We start from the raw sequence: 24,351 nt of genomic DNA, 5'->3' as shown, positions 1-24,351 counted from the left end.
GCTTCTTCTTCTTCTTTTCTTCTTCTTCTTCTTCTTCTTCTTCTTTTCTTCTTCTTCTTCTTCTTCTTCTTCTTCTTCTTCTTCTTCTTCTTCTATTTCTTCGTTGTCGCCGTCGTTCAGCTTCTCTAATTTATTCCTTAATCTTTGTATATAAACGCACTGTGTAGCCTTTCTTTCCTCACTGCGTTTTCCACATTTGTTCCTCCTTTATCGAGACCTTATATCTATTTATCTACTTGTTGATAGGTTTGTCTGTTCGTCATTAAAACAGTTTGTTTGCCTATAAGAATCTCCTCCTCTCTTTCTCTGTATTTGTCTCTCTGTGTACATGTCTTTCCTATCTCGTTTCACTCTTTTTCTACCCCTTCAATCTTCCTCTGTCTTTATATATATATATATATATATATATATATATATATATATATATACATATATGTGTGTGTGTGTGTGTGTGTGTGTGTGTGTGTGTGTGTGTGTGTGTGTGTGTTATTTATTTATTTTTTTTGTTTTTGGGTTTTTTTTCTTTTGTTGGGGGTACTTTTTGAATGAGTTCAATTATTTATACATAAGTGCATTTTTATCTAAATGCGAGTTCGCAATATTTTTTCCCTTTACCAATTTGGTACCCCAAAATGCGGAGCGGCATATATATTGTTTCTAAAATATAATTAGCAACTGACACGTGTTTCGTCGTCTACGACTCAATGTCGTTAAATTCAGCCATTCTGATGAGTCGTAGACGACGAAATACGTGTCAATGGATAATCATATTTTAAAAACAATATATATACATATATATATATATATATATATATATATATATATAGAGAGAGAGAGAGAGAAGGAGAGAGAGAGAAATAGATGCACGTATATGTATATGTGTGTGTTTGTTTATATATATATATATATATATATATATATAGTATTCTAAATCATTAATAACAAATAATGATTAATACACACACACACACACACACATATATATATATATATATATATATATATATATATATATATATATATATGCGTGTATGTTTAAGTTTTCTTATCTTTCACTTCCTCTTTTAGTAGTTTACTCATTTTCATTAATTAGCTTAAAATAATCTGCTTATCTCATATTATTATTATTACTTCTCTCCACTATTCTCTCTTCGTCCTCTCTTTCTCTCTCTGCTTTTTTTATTTATTTCATCTTTATAAATATATGGTTTACTTCTTTCATTTTTTTACTACCTATATTTTTGTCTATTACAAAATTATTTCCTTCGCATCAATATTTTGTATAAATATGTGTTCTTGACTGTTCTCTTAATATCTGTCTTCTTTACTTTCCTTCTTCCTTGCTGCATATTTCTCTTACATGTCTTGTTTTTTTGTTGTTTGTTTGTTTGTTTTTCCTTGTTTCTTTTTAATCTTTCCATTAGACTTGCATTTATTCTTTGTCCTTTCTCTTCTATCTCGATTATCATTGGAACGACCTGCCCGTTACTTTTATTTTTCTGTCTACATTTCTTTCATAAAAGCTGTCATTAAATCTTTTCCTTTTATTTTAACTTTTTCCTTCTTTCCTCTTTTCATTTTCCCTATTCTCTCTCTCCCTCTCTTTCCGAGCGTGTGTACTATTTTCTACCTTCCCCCTTTACCATTTCATACTCCTTCTCGTTTCTATCGAAAGAATAATTTACTTCCACTTGGATGTCCATCTGCGTGATTCCTTTGAAAGTTTATCTGCGAATTTTCATTAATTTTCTAATGTACGAAGGCGTAGTGCGAGGAATAATTCACTAGATTTTTCATAGCGATCCTTTTACTTTTTCAAAAGGTCCTTTTTATCGTTAATGTTTTAATGATGACGAGGTAAAAGAGTGACCTCCCTTGGATTACCAAAACGCCATTTTATATATATCAGTACAACTGTTGTATTTACATTTGTCCGTTTTGTTCTTTAATAAGTGTTTTTATTTACTTAAAATGACACCTTCAAATGTCCATTATAGATATGCACATGTGGAACATATCTTTTTCTTGCCAGCCCATTTCTTTTACTATCTTTGACAACGCATTTTCGTCCAGGGATTTCTGCATTGATTCATTTTGTCTGTTATGTTTTCCGGTCTGTGATTCCTCATCAGTTGAGCTATACAAATGCAACGTTTTAAGATATGTTGAAAAGAAAGCTAAGAAGTTCGTTTGAAGTTTTGCATTAAAATTAAACTAGAGAGAACCACTTCACACGTGAGAGAGATTAATAAGCTCTTAACAAATTAACTATCATTTTAAGAATAAATGGGTAGAGACAGAGAACAAAGATCTTTCGCTCTTGGCGATTATCAAAGTTTTCGTTTTTACAACATTATTGCTGATCTCTTTCGCGCATGGACAATTAGCAAACTACTCTGAACCTTATATTATTTGTCAACATCAATATCTGTGGCGTCATGCATCGTATCTTGACGTCTCTTTCTTTTACTTTGACATGTTTAACCTCACCTGATCTTGCATGGCATATCTACCAGTCATTTTTCGTGGGGGCCGGTTTATTTCCCAAAATTTGTGTCATTTCTATTTGCACTTTGTTCGACCCTTGTCAGGATTAACACTAGCTGATGTAATTGCTATCTGATATAGGGTCATCCATTATGCAACATATACTCAATTGTTTTTGTGCGTACATGAACTACTCTATCAATCACCTGTTCATCCAGTAAATCTCAAAATATTGTTTTCGAATTCCACGGAGACATTATTCGATAAATTTCAAAATTAGATTTAGCAGATTTTCGTCAAAACTGATCAACCGTCTTTAATCTTTTGTTGACGATTGTAACAATAAAATTAATAAACCTATATCACATAATTAAGAATTGTTGAATATAGTACATATGTTCTTTGCTTATTAATTCAGATAAAACTTAACATTAATAAAGGTTTCATTTGAACCCATGTTCATTTGTAAATGTAAATAATCAATTCACGTACCGTCCATTTGTTTACAAATATGAACACTATATATTTACTGCTGTATCTATTGGTAAATAATACAAATATTATTATCTATTAGTAGAAAACAACATCTTTCAATAATAACTTAAACGGCAATAAATCAGATTACATCATTGACCAAAAAAAAACATTTCTTCATTGCGCTATTTATTTAAAATTTGAAAAAAAAAATGTTTTAAGTGAATATTAACTCTTCCGGAATTACGAAATAAGAATTTACATTTTCAAATATTCGGACTATTTTTCTCATCTCTATGTTATTTTCACAATGTTATGTACGATTTAACCTCCAATATTCTTTAGGTGTGCCTTGTTGAACTAGGAAACTTGTATAGGTTTTCGAATAGAACAATTTATTAAATTCCATACAGCTTCCCAAGCTAGGCATTAATATTCCTGAGTTCGACAAGACGCGTACAAAAATGTATTAGTCAGAATAAAAAAAATAATGCATTTATTTATGCATTTATTATTTAAAAAGTTTTAGTTGATAACAATTTTTTTTTTACTTTTTATTCCATATCGCCATCTTTAATTTTGTCTGGAGTAACAAAATATAAGTATTCGTGCACAGTTTCTTTATAAACATAAAATGAAATTATTATCCGTCGCTAATTTTCTATTAAGACGATAGTTAAGCGACTCGAATTTATTGTCTTCATTTTCTATGAATTATTCTTATAGTATTTAAATCAAGGGAACAATCCGGATTTGTATATACTGTTTGTTTACATGATGAGCAATAAAAGATGCCAACGCATTGTTCTATGACAACGAAGGAGTGTTACTGGGGTAATATTTTCTGCTTTGATAGTTAGCGGTGAAATAACATACCATAATAAATAACATAACATAATAAATAACATAAAATAATATATAGCACAACATAATAAATAACATAACATAATAAATAACACAACAGAATAAATAACATAACATAATAAATAACATAACAAAATAAATAACAACATAATAAATAACACAACATAATAAATAACATAACAAGATAAATAACACAACAGAATAAATAACATAACATAATAAATAACAACGTAATAAATAACATAACATAATAAATAACACAACATAATAAATAACACAACATAATAATAACATAACATAATAAATAACAACATAATAAATAACATAACATAATAAATAACACAACACAATAAATAACACACCATAATAAATAACATAACATAATAAATAACAAACTAATAAATAACATAAAATAATAAATAACACAACATAATAAATAACATAACATAATAAATAACATAAGATAATAAATAACAACATAATAAATAACACAACATAATAAATAACACAGCATAATAAATAACAACATAATAAATAACAACATAATAAATAACATAACATGATAAATAACATAACATAATAAATAACACAACATAATCAATAACACAACATAATAAATAACATAACACAATAAATAACACAATATAATAAATAACATAACACAATAAATAACATAACATAATAAATAACACAATATAATGAATAACATAACATAATGAATAACATAACATAATAAATAACATAACATAATGAGTAACATAACATAATAAATAACATAACATAATAAATAACATAACATAATAACTAACATAACATAATAAAAACATAATATAATAAATAACATGACACAATAAATAACACAATATAATAAATAACATAACATAATAAATAACATAACATAATAATTAACATAACATAATAAGTAACATGATATAATAAATAACATAACATAATAAGTAACATAAAATAATAAATAACATGGCATAATAAATAACATAACATAATAAATAACATAACATAATAAATAACATAACATAATAAATAACAACATAATAAATAACATAACATAATAAATAACACAACATAATAAATAACACAACACAATAATAACATAGCATAATAAATAACAACATAATAAATAACATAATATAATAAATAACACAACATAATAAATAACACAACATAATAAATAACATGATATAATAAATAACATAACATAATAAGTAACATAACATAATAAATAACATAACATAATAAATAACATAACATAATAACTAACATAACATAATAAAAACATAATATAATAAATAACATAACACAATAAATAACACAATATAATAAATAACATAACATAATAAATAACATAACATAATAAATAACCTAACATAATAAATAACATAACATAATAAGTAACATAACATAATAATTAACATAACATAATGAGTAACATAACATAATAAATGACATAACATAATAAATAACATAACATAATAACTAACATAACATAATAAAAACATAATATAATAAATAACATAACATAATAAATAACATAATAAATAACATAACATAATAAATAACATAACATAATAAGTAACATAACATAATAAATAACATAACATAATAAGTAACATGATATAATAAATAACATAACATAATAAGTAACATAACATAATAAATAACATAACATAATGAATAACATAACATAATAACTAACATAACATAATAAAAACATAATATAATAAATACATAAAATAATAAATAACATAACATAATAAATAACATAACATAATAAATAACATAACATAATAACTAACATAACATAATAAAAACATAATATAATAAATAACATAACATAATAAATAACATAACATAATAAATAACATAACATAATAAATAACATAACATAATAAATAACATAACATAATCAATAACATTACATAATAAGTAACATAACATAATAATTAACATAACATAATGTAGTAACATAACATAATAAATGACATAACATAATAAATAACATAACATAATAACTAACATAACATAATAAAAACATAATATAATAAATAACATAACATAATAAATAACATAACATAATAAATAACATAACATAATAAGTAACATAACATAATAAATAACATAACATAATAAGTAACATAACATAATAAATAACATAACATAATAAGTAACATGATATAATAAATAACATAACACAATAAATAACATAACATAATAAGTAAGATAACATAATAAGTAACATAACATAATAAGTAACATAACATAATAAATAACATAACATAATAAGTAACATAACATAATAAATAACATAACATAATAAGTAACATAACATAATAAGTAACATAGCATAATAAATAACATAACATAATAAATAACATAACATAATAAGTAACATAAAATAATAAATAACATGGCATAATAAATAACATAACAATAAATAACATAACATAATAAGTAACATAGCATAATAAATAACATAACAATAATTTGACTTTTATTGCTATACAATCTCACCATCTTTTAACATTTATAGTTCTTCCCTTACTTTGTGTTTAATCATTAGATACGTGCATGATTCGCCATATTAGTATTTAGCTGCACTTACCAAAAGATGAACACTGTTTGTTTCTAAACATAAAACTGAATAATATAATTAAACGAATATAAAATATTATCAACCCCAGTATTAGTAAACTATATCCCAATGAAAAATATTTATTCTAAACAAAAACATATACGAAATATTTTTTTAAAAAATGTGGTAACACAATAACCTCAGGAATTATGGAACAAGTCAACAACTGAAAATCTATATTTCGTAAAAGAAAAGGAGAAATGATTTGGTTCACCCCCCATTTTCTCATCTATTAAACATAAACATAGAATTTCATTGGAGGATTCCAATTTTTGCACATTTTGTTCTCAATTTCCGATTCCAATACAATTGGTGATACCAAATTCGATTTTTGTTAATTTCCAAAAATATTGTTACAAATAAACTTAAATCAAAACATGATTTCGGTCGTAGCATAGACCGAATTAAAAGTATCACTCCCATCAAAAACAAATTAAACTACGGTTATAAGTGGGGGCCACTTCTGGTCCTGGAAAATAGCGGGCACTGGCGGCCATGACACAAATAAAACAATCTGGCTTCCACTGTCGAGCATTTTCTGGCCGTGATTGTTAGCAGAAGCCACTGGCTGTGACCGTCATCACTGTTAGTTACTGACGATTAGTACTGGTTTGGGCGATTACTTGCTTTTACTGACTGTTACCGATATTTTCTTGCTGTCTTTTCAACTGGAACTTATGGCGGCCATAATTGTGTCGGTTTCCATTGGAATGTTCCTAACTGAAATAGTCTTTCTTTAACTGTCGGGCACTAGCATCTACTGGCTGTCAGTTGATGCCTGTTTTGGGGAGTATTGAGACATTTACTGGCGTTTACTGGTAAATCTTGACAGCATTTACAACTGTTACTGTCGATTCCTAGCATACCGTGTCAATCAGCGGCGACATTGAGCAGTATCGGCTCCCATTGGCCTGTTCTGAAATGAAATTAAGGCTGTAGTATGCGTTTACTGACGAGCAATGGCTTCCTCTGCAGTTATCAATTATAACCATTAACTGCGCTGAAATAAAATTGACTCTCGTTACTGTCACTTCTGGACTCGGGCTTACACTGTTCGACACTGTTATGCAAATTGCTTGTCTTCAGATATCGGGCACTGTCATCCAGTGGTGGGCACCGCCATCAATGGTGGTCAGTGTTTATTAAAGTGGTTACTATCACTTTATGGCAGGGGCGGATTCTAACGCTATTAGAATAAACTAATTCAAACCAAAGATCGACAAGATACAAGAAAACAGTGAATGCAAACTCCGTGAATAAAGAGACCAAACAATAAACCACACAATAAGCGAGTACAGCAAATTAGCCCAAAAAGAATATAACTATAGACAAGATCAAGTAGGGACGGCAGTACACTAGGAAGTATGCACACAACTGCATTTTAACAAATGGTACAAGCGCAAACTGGTAGCAGTACTTAAAAACGGAAGTCACAGAATCTTATGTGACATGGATATTCAAATAGATAAACATATCCAAGCAATAAAACCGGATGTCCTAATAGTTAAAAAGAATGAAAAGTTTTGCCAAATCATAAGTTTCGCTGTTACAGCACACCACAAAGTGAATACCAAAAAGAGAGAAGCGGAACTGGCCAGAGATTTTAAAGAGATGTGTAAGATGAAGAAAGTCAAGCTAACACCACAAATAGTAGGAGCACTACCGAAAAACAAAAATAGAATGGAATATATCAAAATCAGAGGGATGACAAAGAAGATGCAAGGGAGGACAGGATTAGAGTGTAGTATACTACACTTAAGTTAACGATGAATAAGTTCTTTCACTAAAATGTGATATCGATAGGCTATATATGAAAAGAAAATAGGAATGACAAGGAATGATACGTGTAAAACGATGTGTAAAAGAAGAAAATAATTTGAAAGTTTACATCACCATCTATAAGGAAAAGCTTATAAAGAGTGTCTCAAAATTTGAAAAACTGCAAGAGAGCAAACTTGCAAGAAACAAGGATCAAGTAATTTAATGCATTAAATGAACAAATAATGAAAGACAATTGAATCGAGAAGAAATTTCATGGCAAGTTCAGTAGAGTTCTACGCAAGGCAGTGAACAAGGGACAAACCTGGTTATGGTTGTCAAAATGTGACTAAAAGGTTTGTACAGAAGCTCAAATACGTGCCGTGCAGTGCTCCTGCACGGCACGTATGCTAAGGCCAAATTATGTAAAGTATCAAAAAACGGCTGAAAGTGTCTTATGTGGACAGAAAGGTGAGAATGTACAACACCTCGTCAGTAGTTATGAAAAGTAAGGTCAAAAGGAATACAAGAGGCGGCATGACAATATTTTGAGAAAGGTCATTTGAGATATATGCAAGAAAAGAGGGTTGGAATGCAGTGAAAAATTGTGCGAGCATCTTCGAGAAGGGGTGGAGAGTGATAATGTGAAATCAATGTGGAATATGAATATGGAATGTAATAATGTGAGTGAAGCAAGTAGACCAGATTTAGTCTTGTTGGAAAAAAAGTAACCCAAGCCAATAATTATTGATATAGCAGTGCCAGCTGATGTGAAGATGGAAGAATAAGGAAATGAGAATAGCAATATTTGAAAATGGAGATAAAAAGATTGTGGAAGTTGAAGAAGGTACAACTTGTACCTATTGTGATAGTAGCTTTGGGAGTGTAACAAAAGGATTTGATAATTTGATTATAAAAGCTTATAATAACGTGTCAGAATTTGAAAAACTGCAAGAGAGTAAACTCGTAAAAGCAAGGAATTTAAGGCAATGAATGAACAAAAAATGAAAGACAAGTGGATTGAGAATAAAATGCTGTACTATTTTACTAATGTAGACATACACGTAAAAAACATTCATGAAAGCTAGGTTTTCTGGAAAGTAGCGTTCCTATTGGAATCACACTAACTTAATTATATGTTCCTTAGCGAGGATGTTGAGTGCTGTTCGTACAAGCGTGTTCTCACTATTCGATAATCGCTTCTTCTGTTATTCCTTATTTTCAAGAAATGCTAAAAGTCAATAAAAACCGAGCGAAACTTTCGCAATGTGGAATCCTTATTTTTAGCCTTGTTGGCGTATGGATTATTGTTATATGCATGAAAATAAAACTAAACACGAAGGTGCTCTTGTTAACAGTTGTGCCTAATTTAGATGAATTCTCAGTTACATTGAGGAGAGTAAGAGGAGAAAATTGCTAGCGAGTGAACTTTGTGCTACCATAGATTAATTTAGAATTTGTATGTTGTAGGAAATCTAACAGGTGAAAGTGAATAATAATACGCGCAAAAATGACAAAAGATATCAATCTGACCATATCGAATTTATATGTGACGTATGCGTTTATAAAGCTATAACAATATTTTTTTCCGGAAGGGAATACTCATTACAATTTTGTTAATATAGAGATATATCCTTATTGTTAGTTAAAATCTCATTTTGTACGATTAGTATCTACTTAATTGCGGTTACTTTTGTTTTCGTATACAAAACTTTAATCAAACTTATATAAAAATATATTACATATAAGATTAAATATATATATTATAAAATCACACACACACACACACACACACACACATATATATATATATATATATATATATATATATATATAACCTGGAAAACATATATTTAATTAAAACAGAATTAGAAAAAGTATTTTTTTTTATTTTTAGTTAATAGCTGAAATTGGTTGTAACTTGTAAACAATAAGTCCCAGATAAATAGATAGTGCCACTAATAAAAATGCGTACAGGTTTTCTAAATACTCACTTTCAAATGGCCCGGGTCAAATTCTGAACCGATGCGAATCATTAATTTACAAATTACAGTTTTTAAGTAAACCTACTCTTCATATTAAGAAAAACACTGCAAATACATGAATTGATAAGTGATATTTGAATATTTCTTCGTCGGAAAAAAAAACGGTTAAGAAATGGCATGCTTATTTAATTGCCGTCGTACAAATACGAATGATACTGAATTCTCAGCTAGCTTAAATATCACATTAAAAACACACAAACGTCCAAAAACTTGTTTTCGATTATCGTAACGTGAAATTACGAGAGGTAGTAAAAGAGAGATATTCGAAATCAGTGTATTTACTAGTTTTACAGGATATTTGACACTGAGAAAGTTGGCGCCTCATTTACTCACAGTCGATCAACATAATTAATTCTTCATCGAATGCAGCTGTTGCAACAAAAACATACGAGGGTTTGCGTCAAGATATGACAATGACTCCACCATTTAACGCAGCAATCAAATCAGTCAACCGAATGGACAGCCGTCTAAAACGATCAAAGACGCGCACATCAGCGAGGAAGGTTTGGGCGTCTTTTGGTGGAGTTTTATGAAATTTCACACAGATGTGTTTTATGTATCTGATAGTGTTCTTAGATAGGTTTTGTATCGGGATGCTTCCGATAAGTATCGATAATCGAAATAATCCGATGAAAGAAAGAACAGACGATTGTGGAAAGAAGAAGTACCTTATACAGCCTAACACCATCAGTGTATTTGAAAACTTTTATTACTACACACGTAGAAAGGTTCTGCATATAAAATCAACACGGAGCACGTTCGAAATGACTGCTTCTGTTCAAAGCAAAACTCAACATTTTACTTGGCTTTTTTTTATTTTCATCTTGATTTCAAAACATTATCATCGCACAATCTGAAAGGCCAGACATATACAATCAACAATTATTCTTTGATATGAAAGGGGTGCGTTCTAAATGAATGTTTCTGTTTAGAGCACAATTGAACCATGATACTTGACTTTTGCATTTTAAACTTTAATTCAACCGATTATATATAATAATAATTTCATAAAATCAAGAGTAGGTTCTCTACAGTGCAATGTAAAATACAATGTATTATGGAATAAGTCAATACATAGAGGAATGTGAAGCTTCTCCCGGTGCACCGCGATGGGTCCCCAACTAAAACATGTAGTCAATCGATTTAATTGAAAAATGTGCGATTTCACCGATTTTGATTACAATAAAAATATTGGATTGTGAAACATTGGTTGATCATCAATTTCGGGCAACGTCAAGTCTCCTTGCCATCTCTCTCTCTCTCTCTCTCTCTCTCTCTCTCTCTCTCTCTACATATATATATATATATATATATATATATATATATAACTAGAGAGAGAGAGAGAGAGAGAGAGAGAGAGAGATAGATTGAACCTTTTCACTTATTTGGTGTGGCAAAAGTTTATAGTGACGCTTAAAAAGGGGAGGGCGGAAGACGAGAGCGCAGGAAGTTAACTTACAATTGTACAGTTTCCGTTTTCATGATTCCACGTGGTGTCTTATTTCGTTTTATCTCTGTAGCAGTTTCTATTTGTCCGGCTAGCGCCTGTGGATTGTTGTTGTTGTTGTTGTTGTTGTTGTTATTATTATTATTATTATTATTATTATTATTATTATTATTATTATTATGATCTTGTTGTCATCGTCGTCGTCGTCGTCGTCGTCGTCGTCGTCGTCGTCGTCGTCGTCGTCGTCGTCGTCGTCGTCAAACAGGACATCATCAGAGATTACTCACAGATAATATCTGGTGATACTCAGTAGAGTTTGGGTGACAATAAATCTACCCAGATTTCCAGTATCCTTTTTCGATGACTTTGCATCATTTTCAGCTGGGATGTTGATGCAACTAAACCTCGTCGCACTTATCTAGTGGAGCTCTGGTTCTGCTCTTCCTCCTCGGCTCTTCCCTCCTCATTGCCCCATCACAACTAGTTTTGTGCTATTATTCTAGACTTGTGTTGTTTTGGGTGGGAGGGCACAATTTATAAGATGTATTGCAGTTTACTTGGGTTCACATTGTGTTTCCCCATATTTTTGTTTTACTTCTGCTGCAGTTTCTATGTGACTGATTAGTGTTTGTAATTTATATAGGTTGGTTTCCGCGTTTAAGGATATTCATAATATTACTGCTATTTTATCTATTGTCGTTCACTGTATAGTCTCAGTCTTCATTTTGATTAGAATATCTCTTAGTCTTTTCAGACATTTTTGGAGGAGGTTGTTCCTAGTGCTCCTATTGATATTGGCATTATATTGAATTTTTCCATTTTCCATATCTTATTCATTTATTTCAGTTCTCTGGCCAACTCCATATATTGCTTGACTTTCCTGTCTCTTTGATCTTTACTACGTAGTCATTTGTGGTTTTCGTTTTCCAGTACATCTTTTATGTGTGTTTGTATCACTTGACTGCATGTTTGAAATTCATTTCCAAACTTCTCAGTATACTACTTTTCTCACGAAGTCGCATAAGCATATTCTTGTATTTTGGGGACTAGTTTGCTGCATTCACTTATTATATGATTTACATTTTCGATTTTTTTTTTTTTTACTAATGTCTACATTTATTGTTTTCCTGGGTTTTATTTATTTAGCTTTAATGTAATTCGTTCTAATCGCATTGCCATGTGCAGTTGTTAGTAGCGAATCCGTATCTATATTCAAGAGTTATTTTCTTAGCCATTTCTATGCATTTTCGTGATTCTCTTGCCATCATTATGAATCGGCCATGTAGCTGTTCCTTTTCACATATTTCTTTTTTCGTTTTTGTGTTTCTGATTTCCCTGTTTGATTTCTTGTTCATTTTAACGGTGTCTCTTGTTGCGGTGGTCTGTTTCCTGTGCTCTGAGTTACGTATTTTCCTGTTTTTTTTATATATATTTCCCAGCCTTCTATACAACCATAACCCATCTATAAAATAAATGGCAAAATAATTAATCCTTAAATAATTAATTGTTTTATACGATAATATTAAAAAATATGACGAAATAATAATAATCTATATTTTCCTCTGTTCTTTCCTTTGGGAGGGGGGTTAGGGTTAGTAACATCTTTCAGGCAATGTACATTGATTTTTCGTCTTCTAATCAAGATGATAAAATTTTTCTTTGGTTCAGACTATCTCATAAGTGATGCTCTCCAGGTGTATATTCCTTGAACTTGATTTCTTCCATATAGTTTGTTTATAAAAGTTTCCTTGCTCTTCTCAGGCATTCTGTTCCAATAATCTCTTTTATTTCTGTGGATCTGGTGGTGTCTGCATCCAGAACTTTTAGATATATTCATGTGTCATGGTCATCAAACTTCCTGGTTGCACTGTTCAAGTTTTATCAGTTTCATCTCAAGCTGTGATTTATTTTCCCTGTGACGATTTTTACTCTCTTTCTTTCCATTCTATATTTTCTTCATTTAATTGTTCGATTTTCATCTTTTCCTTCAATTGTCCTTTCAACCTTCTTTCAGCCAAGTTCAAATCTTGTCTTAATTTCTTTATAAACCTATTCTTCGTTTTCATCTTGGTTCATTTCTTTTCTGATACCCACCAAAAGGTGGTCATCGGTAATTCAAATTTTTCTGCGACCCAAATCTTCCTGCTACGATCAAATTATTTGTGATGGTCGTGCATTTCACAAACTTCATTGCTTCATTTACGTTGTCTACTTGAACTTTCAGAATTTTTTTCTGTTTAGTTTTTAAACATGATTTCATCCTTCTCTTTCCTTCCACCATAATCTTGTTCAATCCTTTAATAATCCCTTTGGCCTTTCAATTTTATTCCAGTACCTAATCATCAGTTTTCCCATCATTATCAGTTATCTCGCTTCTTGTTTCTTCTCCATGCCATGCTGCATTATCCGCATCTTCCACTTTTCCCGGTCAACCTGCACGTCTCCTCTGTTTGCCGTGTCATACCCCATTACTTCTGCATTTACCCATCTTTTTATGACCTTCAGTTTCAGTATCGACAATCGTCCATTTTTCCGGGTTACTCGTGCCTAATAACGCAGGGGCTATTCTCTCGATTCAAACGTTTCTCGTTCTCTCCATTACCTAAACATACGTTTTATTTCTCCCCTGGAAGGCTTTCAATTTTCATCATAAATATTGCTTCTGGAGAAGAACTACATGATTACCTTGTTAATCTTTTTGCTCCCTTTTAATTCTAGCAGTTACAGAATATAGATGGGTTTTTGCTGCTGCGCCAAGATAGACTTCCTTGGCGTGCTTCCTTCACTTTGAGTTCTAGTCTCATTCATGTCGTTTTTTTTAATAGTTGTTTTGACATTTCATTAATTAGAAATGTAGTGAATTCTATTATTATTATTATTATTATTATTATTATTATTATTATTATATACTTTTTCGTATCATTTTTCAGTATTACTTATAAAATGAAAGGGATTTACTACTTTGTCATTCATTTTAATACCTTATTGTGGGGTATACAGTTTCACGTATGTAAATTGGATGTCTATGCTAAGCAACGGGTTTTAATTTTTCTCTAAATCCATAGAAAAACATTAAGCAATATTGGACAGTAGCATAACATTATTTCAAACAAAGATATACTTTAGCATATGAGAAAAAAGCATTAGATAAACAAATGTTGATCAACTCACATTCAGTATCATGATACCTGTAGAATTCCTTACGACATCCTTATTTTCACAAGTAAATCTGCATTTTTCGCGGGACTCGGTATTGTTAACCGACAAGTCAGTCAGCTTGACGGCAGGAAAGCATCTTGTCTCTCAGTTTACCTAGCACTGGATATACACTTGCCAATATTGTTTTTATATCTACGATTCTCACAGTCTATGTGTGTGGCTGCGTGGGTATCACATTCTCTGGGTGTCGCTTTCTAAATAAGTCTCTTTGGTGCCAAACCATTCTCAGACACTCTCTTATTATATGTAGACACTATATACGCATCACTCCCCTTCCATCTCGCTTACTCGCTCCTACTCTCTCTCTCTCTCTCTCTCTCTCTCTCTATATATATATATATATATATATATATATATATATATATATATATATATATATATATATATAGATCAATTATTCTTTCTCTTGTTTACATTTATTTTCTCCCTTTCTTTCCTACTCTTCGTCTCTTTCTTTCTCTTTCTCTTTATCACACATACACACACACACACACACACACACACACACACAAGTAGTTCTCGCCTTCTACAACCCGTTCAACCTTTCGTATTATAGTCCTCCCTTTCTTAGTTTATTTCTCTTTTCCTTTCTCACCACAGACTTTAATAGAGTTAATATTCTGTCGGTATCTTTTTTTTGTCACCCCCACCTTTGCACACACAACACACACACTTATACACACATACATATCTCATACATACATATATATATATATATATATATATATATATATATATACATATAAAATATATATATGAATAAATAGTATTCGCACTTGCAACTGTCCTGTTTGTCAGCAATGAATCTTTCGTCATAACTACTCTGTATAGTTTGGCTCTACCAAAGATTCTCTTTTATAAATATAAAGCAGACAGATTTCTTCAAAGAAAAACTCTACAAAACCGCCCTGCGATATACTTTGAATTGAATATCTTACCTAAATCTGATATATTTGGAAACCCATCCTGCTACACCCTTTACCGAGCGAATTGGTTACTTTTTTAGTCTTTTTAAGAGAGATTATAAAACTTACAAGATGACAAGCGACATCCCTGAAGCTGGGACATCAGCCGGGACGAATGGAGCTGAATCAATCCCCGTCTGCCATGAGCATGTGGGAAATGAAGACGCAGAAGGGGGTACCGCGATGATGACAACACCAACGCCGTTTCATACGTCCGACACCACCACTACCACCACCTCCAGACCAAGTGCAGCTTCTTCCGCTGCTTTCTTTTTCTTCTTCTTCATTTTCCTTGCCTTCTTCTTTATCTTTTTCTTTTTTTCTTATTTCTATTTTATCGACAACGCCGTTCCGTCGCCGCCGGACACACCCACACCACCCTCTCCGTCAATATCATCATCTCTACCGCCGCTTCCATCCTCTTAATCCTGATATTCTCGTTATCCACCTCCCCGCTTCAATTTTTTCCCGTAGCCATTATCATCACTAACGACTACATCCCCTATATTGGAATCATCATCATCATCATCGTTATCACCACTACCACTGCCTTAATCTGCACTTACTACCGTTTCTTTTTCTTATTCAGATATATCTTCCCTCCCTAGACCACCTGAGAAAGTTTTATTTTCCCTTTTATCTAATCACACCCACCCCTTACTCTACCCAATCTTCTTTCTGTTGAAGGTGTCTTGTTGCTGAACTTTTTCATCTCCGTTAAACAGTCTCTTTTTCTTCTTTGTTCATCTTAAAAACATTCATCTCTTCCTTATTCTTTGTTTTCATCATTTTCTTTTCCTTCATCGAAACTGTTTTATTCAAGTTTCGCATGTATCTTCTTACTTTACTTCTAGAAACGGCGTATTCTTCTAAGTCTTCACCACGTTCTGATTCTTTATCTTTTTCTTCATCATCTTCTTCTTCTTGCTGCCTTACCATATCTCCGAGTTTCCCACCCATCTGTATCTTCACCATTATTATCAGCATCATTGCTACCACCTTACCCACCTCTCACATTCTCTCTCTTCTCAGCCTCTCTCTTGCTGCCCCCCTCTATTTCTCTTTTTCTCTCCCCTCTCTCTCTCTCTCTCTCTCTCTCTCTCTCTCTCTCTCTCTCTCTCTCTCTCTCTCTGTACTATGTTCTCTTCACCGTTCTCTGGGTCCGTCCAGGCGGCCAGGGAGTAAGAAATAGTCGGTTAAAGACACACCCCGCCCGGCTATCGAGGCCAAACTATGGGAGACCCGTACACATTTTTTGAGCATAGACGACTATGGTACCATGGTGGCCATCTCCAACCAGTTATTCAACAGAAAAAAGTCGATTGACAAGCAAAAAAAGTAAGCGTGATCTTTTTTTTTTGTGTGTGTGTGTTTCCATACATATATCATTTGACTTTCCAGCTACTTATTTACATCTAACCCACGTGCAGGCGTATCGATTATCAGTAATAGTAATTACATCAATTGTTTAATCATTATTTAATAAATTAATTCTATGATTAATTATAAAAGTTTGTTGTTTTTGCTGTCCACCATACCGCTTTATCCTGATTGGATGATTGAGTTTTTATTTATTTTTTTATTAAAAGCAAAACACGTAATTGAAGTTCGGTGAGATCGTGAGGGTTAGAGTTTGAGAATAATTGCGATACACTATGGGTCATTTAAATACTTGAATAGTGTCGGAAGGTCACCTGCTGGACGAGTGCCAGGTCTGACTAAAGGTCGTATAGCGTCCAGTTTTATTGTTGTTGTTTTTTTTGTTTTTGTTTTTGTTTTTTTGTGTTCCTTTTATATACAAGCTGCGTGCCACGAGGAAACACGGGTATGACAACTGTTTTGTTATTAAATGGGTACTTGAAAGGTAGCGCATCGAAATCGGAGCCGGTATTATCTCTCTACACCCCTCGCCCTCTCGCGGAAGTCGTGGTTTCAGCAATGCTCTGCAGGTCTCCTTAATTTTAGTTTTTGTCTACATTTCCAAAACGCTTTTAGAAGTACCATCAATTGTAACGGTAGCCGTATAATGTATAACAAAGGGAAGACCATACTACGTATGTCTGTTCATATAGCCCAAACTTAAATTCTATCAATCTTTTATTCTTTGGAAAATAATGTTAAACTATATAAGAATACGTTAAGGCATGCCGAATTTGTACGTACGTTATCACTTTTTACGCACATTAAGAAATGAGATCGTTCGATCAGCAAAGGTGATTATTGGTGATTATGTTGCCAAGGTAAACAATTTCGACTTTACTTATTTAAAAATCAATTGTTACCATTAACTAAAGCAGTTCAGTTTTAAATATCTACCAATAAAATTTATTGAATTGAAGGATATTCAGTTGGCAATTGTTTGGGGATAATTTTAAAATCGATACTCATTTTTAAAAAAATCACATTTATTTTATTAATGAGAAGAATGTTTAGCTGACGATTAAGAAGACAGAAAATATTTGTTTAAAAAAAAATAAATTACTGTAGTTTGAAGTAAATAAAGAATAAACTTATTTGTTTTATTTATGTAAAGAAATGGTTCGCTATGACAATTATGTTTACAGAAAGAGGAAAGACTATATCTTAATTGTGTTGACCGTGCAGACATTATTTCAAAAGAATATTGTTATTAGCAGTAAATTATACTTGTGATGTAGGAAGAATCATGGAATTTTCTCGCAGTCTTGAACGATTCCTTATAAATAATTGTTAATAATTTCATTAAAATTTAATCATTCTTTAAGCATTTTGTGATTAAAAGAAATCAACACGTTGGTTTGTTTACAAAGAATAGTCTTCTAGTTAGGGAGAGGTTCCGTACATTGTAGAAAACTGTGAGATCTTACTGCCGGCATTGATAAAATTATTATTATTATTATTATTATTATTATTATTATTATTATTATTATTGTTATTATTATTATTATTATTATTATTATTATTATTATTATTATTATTATTATTATTATTAACAAATAAAACAGGATAGGACAAAACGTCATTTTTATTGTGGCTTTTATAAGCTATGATTTTCAAAAGGGAGATAATTTTTGCACTCCTGTTTGGTTGTTGGTTGATTCAAAAAGATTATAATCTACTGGGTAGGGCGTATCTGTTTTAACAGCTTATATCTCACAGCGTTATTTGTATGAATGTTACTTGTATAACATCCAATAACTGATTTCCCGCTGTAAGACATTCACAGCAAAAACTCGTCTTCAACCATAACGATAAAAACTTCTATTTTTTCTTCCATGTGACTATAGTCAGGCGGAAATTAAAAAAAAAGTGGTTCTTTGCAAAAACTTCTCGTTTTCGGAACATATTACCACTGAAATACTTTCCTACAGATTACAACATAGTCTTCTTGAAATCAGATGTCAATAAGTACTTGTTATAAACTGCCCCCATTGGTAATCAAACTTAGTTCATGCCTTGAATCATTTTCAATCTTCTAGTAATAGTTTTCATCATTGAACTGAAAATTATTCCACATCATTAACTGACATCCTTGAGTGGAATTTGATCTTGATAAGTTTTTACTCATTGATAAACAAAAATTCTACTGGCTCTAATGGGTCCTATCGGGGAGAATGAGATCAGCTATGTCTAGTTCAAATCCAGTCTAATCTATTTTTCAGAAAAATAAATCGTCGCTTATCAAGGCCCAAAGTCTACTCGAGGATAAGGATTAATTAATTTGTTAGTTGAACGATACAGAACATCTTAAATGGTTATTGACAATGCATGAAAATGGCAGGAGTTGATGATTAAGGGGGCTTGACAAGAATGTGTAAACATGGAACTTGAAAACCAGCTGTAGTCAGCTGAAAAGCAGTCCTGTGCTATCGTGTTTCATAAATTGGCCAATTTTGGGGAAAAAAACTTTAGTCATTTTGTTCTAGGTACACAGACGTAAACAGACACCAGGCAGGAAAAAGTCATAGATGTTTATAATTTCTGCTTCATTCGCGGACAGTCAATACTGAAAACCGTATAAAGCAGTAATACAAGTTTTAAAGGTCAATATTTTATACTAATAGACATTTTTTGTCTTTTAGAGAGGTTATATTATAAGTTACTATGAAGGTAGGCTTAATCAGCGTCATATCGTTGCAAATCACGGGATTCCGCTTTTTAATATAACCCAAGTGATTGCCCCATATACGAGTTCGAATAAATAATCAATATAATCCTGTTTAGGTCCAGCAGAAATTTCTGATAGACGTCATCATTATTGATGATAATAAAGGTGTATATTTACTTCTATCATGTCTGTAGATATCGACGTTCACATACACAGATCTAGAAAAAAAAGACGGCTGCATTTACCTAAATGTATGCAATGACCATTTTGAATTAAACAGATTTGCGGTCAAAAAGGATGGGTTTCGTTTATTTGCAGCTAAAATAAATTATTTCACCAGTATTGTTTTGCTTCTTATTTTTTTTTTTTTTTTGTCTTACAAATAAAACAATCTTACATTATAGTTCGGAGTCTATGTTTTCCATCATAAGGGTTAAATGAATTAAAAATAATTGACGTTGCTTCGTAGAGGTATTCGCTCTATTTAATGTTATTCTAATTTTATTTATAGAACAGCAACATTGCGGTAAAGTCCATCAATCATCATATTTAACTATTGTTGGCCTATAAAGTATCTTTTCTATTTCGTTGGTTTTTCTCAAACAAGAAATATTGCCACTGGCGAGTAAGAAACTGCTGTGATAGTGGACAGATTCATATGTGAATCTGGATTGGGAGTTATGCAGGAATATATTTGTTTAAATTTCTGAGCCTTAATACGGTCAGAAAATGGGTAATATTCTACGGGCAAGATTATAAAAACTACAAGATCATAGCATTTCCCGGCATCTCGCAATTTTTAGAAGATTTGGAATAATAACTTAGAAGATGCGCTTAAACATCTCAGCAATCATTCGGGGCCGTTGCTAAAATGTTTTGTTTAAATTGTTTCGAATGTGTCAGGATAAAATCCTCCCCCATTTTGTTTTGTGTTTTTTGTTTGTTTGTTTTTCTAATTCCCTCCATTTTTTCCTCTCCCTCTATATCTCATGTATATGTCTTTGTATTATTATTATTTTTATAGTCTTCAATTATTTCTGAGAACGCTTTTTGATGATTAAGATGACTTTTTAATCACCATTTAAATTTATGTAATTATATTAGTCCATCTACTTTTTTCATTAGCTTCCATTTCTACATGTTGTCGAATTTTATACAACCTTTTTGTTCGCCCATTATTGAATTCAACGAGCCTGTACAAGGGTTATAATCTGCTAGTTTTCCGCAGCCATTCCCTTTAAAACGCGCCCGTATGAAATGTTCCGTATACAAAACACATCTTCACACGTGGATCTATTTACATATGTGTGCGTGCGTGAGGATAGTTATGTGCTTTACGAATCTATTTTTAGAAACAGAAGGTAGATTTGCGTCTGGGAGATTAAAGAGAAAACGGGTTCTTCCTCAGGGGTTTGGTGGCACGCGTACAAGTCCCACGTCTTATCTCTCGCAAAACATGGCAGCTCATGCTGGGAAAGATAAATAGGCATTGTCTATCAGACAAAGATAACTTAACATCTAAAGTAAATTTCCGTTCTTTTGTAGATCAGTGGAACCTAAAAATGTTTGTTATGGCTAGTTTATTATTATTATTATTATTATTATTATTATTATTATTTTTATTATTATTATTATTATTATTTGGTGTTGTTGTTGTGGTTGTAATAAATGGTTGGCCATTTCTTATTCTAACGATCTTTTTAATTGCATCAGTTAAAATATCTGTTTTGTTATACTTGTTGGTTTATTCCCCCTTTAAGTATTTTATTAGGTTATATCGTAAATAAAACAATAGGAACATTACACAGAATATACACACCATTAATATATATATTCCAAATGAAGATTTCGTATTTGTGCTTCAGAAGTTGTACCTATAGTGTTCCAATTTTATATCTACTATATTTAATGTTCAATTCCCCCTACGATACTGCCTTAAATATTAAATTTATAGGGGTATTTTTTATTGAAAATAAATATTTTACATTGCAACTGAAATTAGGAATAAGCTTAAAATGAACAATAATTCTTGACATGCCTGAGAATATTCTGTTTAAAGCATATGTATATATATATATATATATATATATATATATATATAATATGAATATAATATGAAAAAGATGGCGTAAATATCATAAAACACAATTGCAACCACCCTTCTAACTTTTTCATTTGTTATCAGGCTCTTATTCATTTTATTTTATTTTCGAGTTAATGAGTTCTTATTCTTTTGACGAGTCAGGGTGGAAAATATTTAAAAATTTACATAATAATTATGTTGCTGCTGCGCTACGAAACAGCTCTTGTCAAGAATTGCACACGTGAACATGCTTAAAAGATTAAACGGTAACAGGAACAACATCTTGGAAGTTGAAATATGGATATTTTTGGGATTGCAAGAGAGAGAGATAGAGAGAGATAGAGATAGAGAGAGAGAGAAAAAGTGTGTGTGTGTATGTGTGTGTGTGTGTGTTTGTAACTGAAGTTCAGAAAACAATTGTTTTGGGTGGGGAAATACTATTACACATATTATTAAATTATCGAGCTAGCATTTTCATTTATCACGGTCCTCATAACTCAAAGGGGTGAATATATATAGCACACACACGTGCACACACACACACACACATATATATATATATATGTATGTATATATATATATATATATATATATATATATATATATATATATATATATATATATATATATATATGTATTATGTGATCATCTTTTAAACTTAAGCTACTGCGGCTGCGTTTACGTGATATCATCTCATTGGAGCGTAAATGGACATTGTCCAGATGTATTTCCATAATTATTTTGTTCTTACATGAGGTGATATCACTGATACGCGAGTGTAGTTGCGTGAGTCAAACACCTGTTTACACAATAAATCTACATAAAGTTTTGCCCAGTATTGAGCACATTTAAAAAAAATAATGGCACAGAGTTCATTTGTTTATTTTAAACAAACACACACACACAAATATATATATATATATATTCATGAGCAAAAAAATAAAAGTGGGCCAAACAAATTTTATACATTTTATTGCACTAAAAGCTCTATTGAACAATGAACAATTGAACAAGGAAACTTAAACGAGACTAATAACACAGAACAAGACATTTACTTTAATAAATGCTTAGGATGGAATCGCATTCCCTTTTGATTTCTTTAAAAGATCGATCCTTTTAAACATGCTCTCAACCAAAGTGAAACCCTGTGAAGAGGAGATGCTATTCCATTCGCTTTGTACAGCTTCCCACAGTTTGTCATTGTTCAAAAAGTTATTCTGGCCAGTGCACGATATTATGAACCAAATATTCTCGATTAGGTTTAAATCGGGGCTTTGACCTGTCCAAAATATCACATCAATTGCGTTATCAGAAAACCATTTTTCTGTGCCTTAAGCAGTGTGTGCAGGGGCATTATCATTTTGAAAAATAATGTTCTGGGATATTCCCAGCTTCTGAATACTTAGTAACAGTTCTGTTTCTAATATTTGAATGTATTCCTTTGCATTGATTGACTTTCCACATCTTATAAATTCCCCAACTCCTGCTGCAGTAAAAGTTCCCCATACCATTATTTCTCCATTCCCGTGTTTAACTGTCGTTTTTATGCAAGTTGGCGAAAATCGTTCTCCATTTCTATGATTGCACCGTTCGGGAGCATCAGTAACAAGTCAAAATATTGATTAATCTAACCAGAAAATATTCCTGAACCAGTCTGTATCTTTCTTGCCATAACATGAGAAAAATCTCATTCTATCATTGATGATCTTCTTAGATAAAAAATGGCTTCTTTGCACACCTTTTAGAAGAAAATCCCATTTCTTTCATTCGTCTAGATATTGTATATCTAGAAAGAGAATTTCCAGCCACTGTTTTGAATTCTTTGCTATGGTCAACATAAGTTTTCTTTCAATCCTTCAAAACAGTAAATTTAAGTCTGTGGCCGTCCTTCAAAGTGGATGCTCTAGGGCGACCAGATCCAGATTTCCCCCTTTACCAAGCGTTCGACTTCAAACCTTTGACTAATTTGCTTCGCTGCAGAAAGAGGTGTTTTCACATTTTCTTTTCTTAAAATATAAAAATAGTTTGTTAGTCATTTTGGACTGCCTTAATCCTGCAATTCGGTTTTTTATATCCTTGCCAAGATGCGGTCTTACTATTTTATGATTAATTTTTTCACTTATTATTATATACTATAATAATAATGATCTGCAAAATAGAAATTTTCAGTTAAAATTAACAAAACTTCATGGAAAAATATTGAAAAATCGATTTCTTCCTTCTTTCACTCTTGGCCCATTTTTTTTTTTTTTTTTTTTTTTTTTGCTCATGA

At 31.4% G+C, this 24,351-nt stretch overlaps 1 protein-coding gene across 5 annotated transcripts in view; it reads left to right on the top strand.

The window, feature by feature from the left end:
• LOC145247910 (innexin unc-9-like) overlaps positions 1–24,351 on the top strand; it is a 457,239-nt gene that overhangs the window by 300,309 nt on the left and 132,579 nt on the right. The window contains exon 1 of one of the 5 annotated variants that reach the window (XM_080109541.1): positions 15,741–17,247. The exons of the other annotated variants lie outside the window; for them this stretch is intronic. Within the exon in view, the coding sequence (XP_079965667.1) occupies positions 17,189–17,247 (59 nt within the window). The 5' untranslated portion in view covers positions 15,741–17,188. Of the gene's footprint in view, positions 1–15,740; positions 17,248–24,351 lie in introns of those variants that run through there. 5 annotated transcript variants of the gene reach the window in all.

The sequence above is a fragment of the Euprymna scolopes genome, chromosome 26, assembly GCF_053919585.1.
Source record: "Euprymna scolopes isolate OS-2025 chromosome 26, ASM5391958v1, whole genome shotgun sequence".
Taxonomy (NCBI): domain Eukaryota; kingdom Metazoa; phylum Mollusca; class Cephalopoda; order Sepiida; family Sepiolidae; genus Euprymna; species Euprymna scolopes.
This window is presented reverse-complemented; position numbering and strand designations above follow the sequence as displayed.